Genomic DNA, 11,327 nt, shown 5'->3' with positions numbered 1-11,327 from the left:
ACTCAGCTCGAAATCAACTCACGTAAACTCACTCACGCAACGAACAACCGTGCTCGTCGGAACATTCCTATTCCCCGAGTATACTGTACAACGTCGACGAAACGAAACGAAACGAAACTCGAATCAACTTGGTGAGTACATATTGGACTTGATGCCATCAGTAGTGGCGGCGAGTTCGTAGCGGGCAGGGAATACAAAAGGTGGCGATGGTGGGAGCAGTATGGTCGGGGGGGTTCGAAGGTTGAAATGGTAGGGAATGATGGAAGGTGGGGACACGGTTGGAGGTGGCGGCGGCGGCGACTGCGCCGAGTATCCGGCCGGGGCAGTAGTCGGCGGCGATTCGAATGATGGTTAGCGAGCGCGCAAGACAGAGAGACAGAGAAGCGAGAGCAAGAAAGAGAGAGAGAGAGAGAGAGAGAGAGAGAAGCGAATGGAATGGAAAGGCAGTCAGGTTAGCCGTGCGGGAGAGATTGGAGAGGCCAGGGACGAGGCAAGGCAAGCGATTTAGCTGCTGCTGGTTCGGCGAGCCACGAGTTGGAGTGCCGAGAGAGCAGCCGAGGTCCCGTTGGCCGTGCCTGCACCGGGAGAGGCGTCATGAAAGCGCGCCAGTTGACCGAGTGCACCTCACCTCGGACGAAACCGCGTATTTCTCGTCGTTGAGGTTGCCTTGCCCCTCGGCCTCTGCCATCGTGGATTCGCGAGGATTTCCACTCGCGAATATCCTGCCGCTGGCTGTCACGCGTCCCCTTCGCCCTGTACGCTCACGCGTTTCCCGGTGCTGAGATCTCGCCGAGTTTCGTTTTTCCGCGCGTTGGTCGGCAATCTGCTCGATTTTCGTTGTTCTCAAGCGTTGTTCTCACCGACCAACCGAGCTGTGACGTGCGTGCGTGGTGTGTATACGTGCGTGCGTGGTACTTTGGCCTACCTTTGACATCGACGCTCGCTGAAACGCTGGCGAAACAGGACGACTGCTGCAAACGGTGACGTACGTGCGATCGTTCGATTTCTCCTGCGATTTTCTCGTTTTCGTTACGGCACGTCGAATGTCTGTACGTTGAATCTCGCGGTTTCATACACTGGTTGTTATTGACATATTGATTTCGTTGGCGCGGATACTCTCTCTTTCTCTCTCTCTTTCTTTCTTTCTCTCTCTCTCTCTCTCTCTCTCTCTCTCTCTGTCTTTCGCGTGGCATCGCTCGCCCGTGGATCGGGTTCGATTGGAGAAAAATACGAAAACTCGTTTCTGTCAGTAGACACGCCTGTACCGGACGCAAGTATAAAACGTTCGTTCGGTCTCTCACTCTTTGATAAACCCTCGGCTCTGTTCCTCCGTTGGCTCGCGTCTTTCACCTTGACGTTGCAAGCATTGAAACGTACTGGCACGTTTCGGCTGATATTCGCATCGTCGTCGACATCGCAGTGACAACCGCGCGAAATAACCGAGCATCTCAATATACGACGATTGTCTCGTTATCTTCGTTGTCACAGCTTCGTACCCAAGAAGGAAATTCACAGTTTTCTTAGAACGTTTGGAGCTCGCAGTCGGGTACTCGGAGTACAAAGAGAGCAAGGTAACAAAAGAAAAAAACGGAGTCACGCTGGACTGGCTGGAGGATCGATTCAAATTCGCCAGGCGTTCTGTGACGTTCGTTATTTACATAATTCAACGACGTTAACGCAAGCTGTTTCACAGACAGAGAGAAAGGAAACGTAGCAGCAAAAAAAAAAGAAAAAAAAAAAAAAAAAAAAAAAAAAGAAAAAAAAAAAAAAAAAGAAGAAAAGATAAGCTGGACTTTTGCTAGCTCACCTCTTCTCACGAAGTGAATTTATCTTCAACCATTCTGTTTGCTTCTCAAGCAAAATATTCGACAGGAGAAAGCGTAAAAATACGCGTTTTAATTTTGATAAAAATTCGCAAATTAAACACCTTTGTTATAACAATAATAATAATAAAAAGAAGAAGAAGAAGAAGAAGAAGAATAGTAAAAGAAATTAATTGGAAATTAATTAATTAATTCGTTCGTTTTGGACAGCCAGATTGTCCGCAAACCACGGACGATATCCAGGACAATCTCACGATGCTAATAGCGACGACATCTCCGATTTTCTAACGCTCGGTTCGTTACCTTGTCGTTGTCTCGGACGCGATTCGGAGGGTAACATCCCTCCTGGTCGTTATTCCATTGGCCGCGTTGAAGGGCTCGAAGCGAGAAGCAATAGGAGCGCGAGGAGACGAGGAGCAGCAACAGCCTTATCTAGCTGAAACTGTTTCGCTTTGCACGTACTTGGCGAGACGGAGCGGCTCGCCGAGGAGAGGAGATGATAGTGCACGAGCTCGTTATCGAGCGCTACGTGCCCATTGTCGACGAACGCATTTGCCCGTGCCGTTTCCAGTAATTCGATCGGTCGTTCCACGAAAACCGGCACGTCGCTGCTGACTGGTCTACGCTTGACATTCCATTCGCTCCGAACTCGTAAACACGAAGCAGGCTAACCAAGTAGGTCGTTGATCGAAAATTCTCACGAGCAAGCTGACGAGCCGATGGTGGTTTTGAGATCATAATGGAAAGAGGGAGCAGTGACGAGAGAACCAACGACAGAACGAGGAAAAAAAGAGCGACGAAGTAATCCGTCGGCGGCTAAACGACACGTTCGGCTCGTCGATCGAGCGGAGACGCGCGATCACAGTTGCTCAACGAGCGAGCATCGTCCAAGAGCGAACGATAGAGCATCTATCGCGCGAAGTAGTCCACCAGGAAGCCAACAGGCGGACGTCGTTCGTGACATCGAACGGGGCGACACGTGGTCGTCGCGTACCCGTTTGCAACAATCCCTACCGACGCAGCGTGTAACAGCCAGCCAGAGCTATTCGGAACGGCGACAGAGGGGTCGAGAGAAGAGTTAGCGTTCCGGTTAGCCAAACTCGAGTCAGCTAGCCGACGGATATGGCAGCTGTCGTTCCTTCTGTTGTCCATCAACGATTCCATCTCGCTCGACAAAGCAATCGCCGACGTGCTACCGACAGTGAATCGAGCGAACAGGTGTCGTCGCAACGTGTCCAGGCTGGGATACGCGATTCCTCGTGATACTAGGCGGCCGGGTAGTGTGTCGTCGATCGATCAACGAGACCACAGCGAGCGTTCCACGCGCGCATTCTTACGATTAGTGAACGAAAAGTGTTTCCAGCCGGCGCGATAATCGGCGGTGATAATCCGTGAGTTTCAACGGTGAATCAATCGGTCATCGATCGAGCAAGTAGCTAGGAAAAGAAGAGAAAGGAAGAGAGTGCACACGGTCGACTAAAGGAAGTTTCGAAGAACGAATAGAAAATAGAATTGTATATATATATATATAGTTATTCTTGGTAACTGTGGTCCTAGAAGGATTTCTTTAAGGATGAAGAACACGAAAGTCGTTGATTCTCCGCGACCAGTCTCCAGGTTTCGCGGTACTCTTCTTCTGCTTCTGACGCTGCTCGCAGAGGTGAGTAGGATGACGGTGGCGAGTAATCGTATGTATCTAGGACATGTGTTGGTTTGCCATGAGAGTCGGGGCTCTCGTCTATGGTTACCTTCTATCTTGGACGTGTAACGGAAACTACGTCTTACGACTTTTTCCAGTTTTTAGTTATTGACATTTCTCGTAGCATTTTGCGGCGAATTGATTTCGAGATTCCTTAGAGAGAAAGTGAATGAAACAACACATTTGTTGGATGGCCCAATGTTGGCTCAGTGCTGATACTGGGTTAATAGTCCACTTAAAAGTGGATTGTAAATAGGTGTAGTTGCCCCACAAGGGCAAAATCCAGTAGTTGGTCATCTATGCTCCTTCCATCATTTCACTTGACAACGATGATAACGGGAAGAAGCAAGGAGATAGATCCTTTCTTTCCATCAATACGACTAAAGATTTTGTACACGATAATAAACCTCTATAAAATTAAAAATTGTTGTTCCACTACGCGGACTCCAACACATTGATTATCACATGATAGTTGTATGTTTTGCCTGTAGGAAAAGATATTTGACTTATTATAGTAGAATATTACGTGTTGTAACAAGAATGCAGTGATTTGTAAAAATTTTCATTTTATAATACTGTATAGTATTGTAAAATGGATTTTTGTCGACGATATTCATCTTATTTTGATTATTTTAAGATGATCAAACGTTTGCGTAAGAACAGAGAAGCAGTTGGTCGTCGGTGACCATATCATGATAGTGAACGTGTTAATATGCTACCCAAGAAGTAAAAAAAAAGTATTCAAGGTAAATGAGTTGAACCATTTCGTCATGAGGTTCAGAGGAGTCGCTGAGATAAATATTTTTAAACGGTCGAATTTTTATTGACGTTATCTTGGCCATTTACATGTTTTGTTTGTGACATTCCTTTGACGTAATGTAAACGATATTTTCTCATTATTGGATTATTATCATTGTTATTTTCATACAATTATGAAAATTTTAGATTTTAAAATTACGATTCTCATACAATTACGAAAATTTTAGATTTTAGAATTTGAAGAATTTTAAATTTAATTTAGATTTAGAATTTAAATTTAGATTAAATGTCGATTTTAGACAAATGCCAATTGTACATAGGCATGTAAATCAAATTTCCAGAAGATATTCCAACGAGCAGAATCTAATAGTCAAAAAATCCACGGATTTGCAGGTCGAAGAGCTCAATAATAAATTTCACGAATTTTGTTGTACACAGACACGTAAATTTTCAGAGGATACTCCAACGAGCAGAATCTGCTTAGAGATCACTCTAAAGATAGGAAAAAAGAACCCACGTGGAACTTAAAAACTTTCCCATCTCTACGATAGATTTCAAGAGTTTCGCGATAGATCCGACTCGGATCTCGTCTCGAGTCGTGGTCAGCGATCGGTGAAGGGGAACAGGAGATCGCGCCAGAGTATCTAGTCTTCTTTTGTTCGGCCGTTTTGTGTCCCCGGTTTGCGAAACTCGGTTGACTTTCCCAACGTGAGAGAACGTCGCCTCGTATCCGGCGCGATCTGCTCATTGACCTCTGAAATCGAGAACGTTCCTTATCCAAAACGTTCATCTAAACGTTTCGACGCCGCTGGATTTCCTTGGAAATCAAAACGTTTCATATCGCCGGGAATCACGCCGGGATTGCGAAATTCCCACCGGAGTATCGTTTGCCGCCGAGAATTTTACGCGGCGATCTTTCTTTTATTCAATACGTCTTATGCAAACTCGTGGCTCGCGTATTCAGGGACGCTGCTTCGGACTGTTCGCCTGTATGTAATGTAATTGCGATTCGTATCTTCTTCGTTGATGGTACTCCGTGTTCTACAGTCCGATAAGAATGTGGATTTTACTCGTGGTTCGACTAAGCGTGTTCCGTGAAACTTTGATTAATTGGACGCTTTGTTCTTAGAGGGATCTTGATAAAAATATGAAAGCAATTGGAAGGTTCACACACGTCATGGAGGGGTCATTTTTGTTTAAATAATTTTTCTGTTTTAATATATCTAATATAGTATAATATTATATTACAACACACGTAAATTTTAAATTACAAACACACACAATTTTTCTGTTTTAATATATCTAATATGGTATAATATTATATTATAAATAATATTATAAAATTATAATAATAAAATTATAAATATAAATTAAAATAATATTAAATATAAAAATAATATAAATAACAACATGAGATATTAACACAATTCTTTGTATATTAATCAAATAAACGTAGTAAATTAAATATACTGAAAATCATGAGACATTCACAATAATGTATTGAAACGTCACGAATATTTCAACTTGTTGAAATTGGATAAAATTATGGAATCTACGTGGAAGGCATAACGATGAAAAAAATGTTAAACAAATTCTTCGAATATCCTTTCACAATTCCAATATTAAAAAGTAGAATTTGATGATGCAAAGTGACGGAAAGGAATTTTGAATGAAACGTTGGGTTAATTTAAAATTAATACGATAATTCAACGATAATCAGACAGAAGTCTTACAAAATGACGTGAATTCGCGTCAGCAATAATTAGAAGCAGAGTTGAAGATGACGTGAGTCCACGTCAGCAGTTACGAATGTATCGATATTTAACATTTAATTGGTATCATCGTAAAGTTGAAGCTGTAACAGTTGATAGCGATAGATTCGTTACTTAATGTTGGAATTTTTTATTCGATTTGATTTTATTACTAATCTCCATAGCACGAAGAATGCAAAGTGTAAAATAAAATTAAACACTCTAAATTTTTCAGTCGTTATTTAGTATAAATTGTTACAATTATAAGTATCGCTGGATTTGTTGATAATTATAACAATTTATACGAAAGAACGATAAAATAATACTATGCAATCTAGATCTTCAATTTGAATTTCAAAGCATAGGTAATTTTAAAAGTTATTATAATAGAAATAAAAGTACGAGCGCGTGCCAATCTTACTAATTAAAGAGCATCGCGAAATAGAATATCATCGGATGAGAAATAAAATTTCAAGCATGAAGAATCGCTAGATGCATCAAGGTTTATCGACTAAAGGAAAGTTTCGTTAGCGAAAGTACGTTTCTACGAATTCTACCTGAGCCTCGTGGCGAATGAAATCGCCATTTGCACGTTGGACAACGCCCATCCCGATTGTTCTCGAAGACGAAGATATCGTTTATCGTTTTCTGTAATATAAAATCGATACTCGAACGTGATCCCACTAAGTTGGAAACTATTAGGTTATTCGCGTATGCCGATGCGCGGTAACTAGGCTAAGTGAAAGTGAAGTAAAGTGTAAAGATCGGTGTAAAAAAACAATGCAAAAGCGGACAGTCGGGGTTGTAGACGCGTGTTAAAGGACAGAAAAAAGTCGTAGAATTTTTTTTTTTTGGCTTTATGGCTACACTTTGTGAATGAATTACGTCGTACTAGTAGATTACTGCAAATATTACGCAAATATTATTATTACGAGCAGAGTGCAACGCTTGTGAAAATGTCCACGTTCTAATTATATATATTTATTTATATTTATATATATTTATTTATATTTATTTATATTATATATTTTTACATTACTTTACTTTCTGAAGAAGATGAATCTTTGAAGAAGATAAATGTATTAATGTCAAAGTTTACTCGTATTTTAATTAATAAATAGAAGGATGTTAAATGGAAAATTATTTTATCTCCGAAGTATCATATAATAGTACGTGTGATACATTGGATATTTTACACGTTCTTGAATATCAAATGAATGCTCTGCATTTTAGCATTATCACATTTTCCATAAATGCGTAAAAATCGGTGATTTACTCGCGAGAGATTTATTAAATGGAAATATTTTTTGACGAACGTGAAACATCGCCAGAAAAATAATTACACGAATGAAAGATACACGTTTCAGTAATAAAACGTACCGAAGGAACCACTTCACGGTAGTCTGGCAAACACAGCGAAATTATAATTAACTCTGACTATGCGATACAAAAGATAACAAAATAAAACGGCCATCTGTTTCAATTTGTTGAAACGAGTCGGTTTTTATGGACGAGTGAATATTTAGTGTTTGTATCTTCCCTGTTTTCCATGTTCGTGCAATTCAAGTTATTTATGGTGAAATTTTTGACGAATGATATCTATGCGTCTACCACCGTTAACGTAACATTTCACACATTTCACAACTCTTAACAGTTTCAATATATGACTTTGTTTTTGAAGATACGACGCACGCATAAAATATATATTCGGCCGATATATAACACTATAGAATAAAATACTTGAATTTCAAAGTGTAGTCAATTTTCAAACAAACCATAGGCAATAAAACAGGCATCGTAGAGAATATTTATCCTGATTTGATTATTAATACTATTAGTACAACGTAGAAGAATTTTCGTACTTTCTTATGTATATAAAATATCTTGAAAGTTCATTAATATTTAACCAATATAACATGAAAATGTATATAAAAGTTACAAGATGTAACTTTAATATACATTTATATACATTAACAGATGTAACTGTTTTAATTTATTATTATTAATATTTTTAATGTTATTATTTAAATTTATATACATTACAAGATGTAACTTTAATATACATTTATATACATTGTAACTTTTATATACATTGTACGAATAGCCATTTTATATATAAAAGTTACACATCGTACGAACAGCCATTTTATATATATAATAAATGTTAAATATAGTTGATAATTGAACGTTGTTAAATACATTGCGGTGTCTACGAAATTGAATGTTTAAATCTTTGGGTGTCTACGAAATGTACGTACACACACCTGTATTGAATGTCTCGTAATTTTTACATTTTTACAATTTTCAAATTTATTTCAAACTTGCCGGTTGTGTCTCGTTATTCCAAAGCCAACGTTTCTAATACATACTTTCGATACAAGACGCTCATCTAAAGGAAAGAGAAGTGCGAGCCTTTCAGATTCTTTCGTACAAATAAGAAGCGAATCCCATCGCATGGAAGTACGCAATTACGTCGCCAGGAAAAGTATAATCGGGTATTGCACTTGCGTTGTACTTGAAAAAAGATCACGCGTTAGAGGAAGATATATACCTCGCTGAATCACATGTACTTTCTCCTCGGATAACTTCCTGTATCCTCGTTTAGAGAGCTCCACGACTCATTCAAATTTCTCTGGTCGTTATCTGCAATAGAATAGTTTTTTTTCCTATTTTCCTTCGAATACCAACACTTATGTACGTCAAGATGATGCATTTTTCAAGATTCGTCGTATTTCTTTTTTGTTTCATTCGTGGTCACTGCATTTTCGCAATGGAATAAAGGATGCACCGGATATTCACTTCCTTCATCCGTAACATCAACACATATCAGTGACTACGAAATTTGCATCCGCGGTTAAAGCCGCAAAGCTTCCGACATCGTTTGTCAGAATTACAGTAACTTCCGCTTTGTTGGACAGCATTTAGGGCGTTCGCAACCGATGCTTTTGTAAACCAGTTGTTTCGCTTGATATTACACGCAGAGGGTAAAACAATCATCGATTAACTTTCGATTAAATTGCTTAATTATAGCATAATTATCTGGATGTAAGATCCATCGTCAGGTTCATTGTTGGATTTCATCTTGGTAGGAAATTGTTAGTTGCGTTCGCTTCAACAATTTGGTTTGTCGAAAGTATCTTCGTGTTTGTAAATTCTACAAATTTTTCTTGTTGAAAGACTGAACGTTCTTGGTTTATTTGTATCAAGTTTTGTTAGAAAGTTTTGCCGCTGGATTTTTAACAAGTTGAGTTATTATATATTTATTATTAAGTTCTTTTTAATTTATTTATGCCAAATTGGATAGAAAGTTTCGTCGTTAAACTTTAATGAAATTTTCACAAATGACAAATTCTTCAAGTTTATAAATAACAATTATAACACGCGAAACGAAAAGAAATAGTTATTCCACCAAGAGAGATAAAATAGAAGCACGTCTCACGAATTCACCGCATAACAATGAACACTTATGCTTTATCTGTTTAAACAACCTTTGATCCCCGATTATTTAAATCGTGTCATGCACAAATAAACTATTTGATTCTTTTTTACACATATTACAGTTTATAAAAGAGATTGATTCACGACAAAACTCCCGAAGCCAACATGGAAATTTATTTATTTCATTATTGGAACATGATCTTACTTCGAGAAATATCACGAATTAATTCATACATAATCGAACGAGTAACAAACTCAAGTCTTTAGGAAATAAATTTATTCTCAAATAGATAGGTAACGTTTATATTAAAGCTATATCTTCTCATGGAAGATTACAAAGAACTCATGTTGTCACGAGCTCGACACATTATTTCGAAAAATATCACAAACTGCTTTGTTCATACTCGAGGATTAAATTTAATCACAAACAGGCAATATTTATGTTCAAAAATAATATCCTTTCGTGGAAGAGAGCAACGTAACCATTACTTTTTACGTTGGTCAGTCTAAAAAGTAATTCTACTCGTGTTCACATGAGCCAGCGTACGAATTGTTCGCGATATTTTCGCTAGACGTGGTGGGATTGGGAGAAAGCCGTGACATTATTGGCCCAGAATTCGGGGCTCATGACTGCGTGCTAATTTAAGCACTTACTACGAGGATCGAATGGATCGCGAATAACTGACATCGTCGGCTTTAACCTGAACGTTATGCATGTTACGATACGTTTACGACGATGGGTTACGTCGCGTCGTGGGCGTTTCATTGGTCAACGTGCCGCGAAAAAATTTCTGCCAGAACCGTGTTTCCCAGCAACGTTGAAGCCTTTTCCTCTCGGCTCGACCCGTCATCTATAATACCTAAAAATAAACTCACGCTTTCGACGGAAAAATTCGATACATCGCGAACGACTTTTCTCCTTTTCTCTTCTTCTTCTTTTTTTTTCTGGTAAATCAGTGGTTTTCACAATTTTCTGTTGTGGTTCTCCGTTTTATTATATTCTTCGCTTTTGTTAATTTTGTTTCTGTTACACGATTGGTTTCTTTATTGACGATTATAATCTATACATAAGTATCACGTATTGTAATTATAATTTTAAATTATAAAAATATTAAATATATATTAAATATTTAATATATAATAATGTTAAATTACAAAAATATTAAATATATATTAAACGTTTAATATATAATAATGTTAAATTACAAAAATATTAAATATATATTAAACGTTTAATATATAATAATATTAAATTACAAAAATATTAAATATATATTAAACGTTTAATATATAATAATGTTAAATTACAAAAATATTAAATATATATTAAACGTTTAATATATAATAATATTAAATTACAAAAATATTAAATATCTATTAAACGTTTAATATACAATAATATTAAATTACAAAAATATTAAATATATATTAAACGTTTAATATATAATAATATTAAATTACAAAAATATTAAATATATATTAAACGTTTAATATACAATAATATTAAATTACAAAAATATTAAATATATATTAAACGTTTAATATACAATAATATTAAATATTTAATACATAATAATATTAAATATATATTAAATATTTAATATATAATAATATTAAATTATAAAAATATTAAATATATAAATATACGTAGGTGTAAAGTTATTTTATTCCGAACGTGTACAAGGTTTAATACTTACTTGGGTCCAATGGACTTCCTAGTAATGCAAACCCTTTTTTGTTCGCAGGTAGTTTAACCCTCGTCGAGGTAAAAATAAGCTCGTGCTTTCGATGGAAAGATTTGATTTATCGTTAAGCGACGTTCGAGGGGAATATTTTTTTCCTGTTCACTGATCGATA

The 11,327-nt window shown here is 37.4% G+C and overlaps 1 protein-coding gene across 6 annotated transcripts in view; it reads left to right on the top strand.

Moving 5' to 3' along the window:
• The first annotated feature begins 375 nt into the window (after positions 1 to 375).
• Positions 376 to 11,327, top strand: part of LOC122536955 (tyrosine-protein phosphatase 10D) — a 68,296-nt gene continuing 57,344 nt past the window's right edge. For 3 of the 6 annotated variants that reach the window (XR_006308522.1, XM_043669765.1, XM_043669760.1), the window contains exon 1: positions 376 to 3,483. Coding sequence is in view for 5 of the 6 variants with exons in the window: in XM_043669765.1 (XP_043525700.1) it covers positions 3,397 to 3,483 (87 nt within the window). In the remaining variant the exon portion in view is untranslated. The remainder of the gene's footprint in view (positions 3,484 to 11,327) is intronic. The other 3 variants (XM_043669762.1, XM_043669761.1, XM_043669763.1) reach the window with 2 other exon arrangements.

Source organism: Frieseomelitta varia, unplaced genomic scaffold (genome assembly GCF_011392965.1).
Source record: "Frieseomelitta varia isolate USP_RPSP 00005682 unplaced genomic scaffold, Fvar_1.2 scaffold_880, whole genome shotgun sequence".
Taxonomy (NCBI): Eukaryota; Metazoa; Arthropoda; class Insecta; order Hymenoptera; family Apidae; genus Frieseomelitta; species Frieseomelitta varia.
Note: the sequence above shows the minus strand (reverse complement) of the source record. Positions and strands in the feature narration are given on the sequence as shown.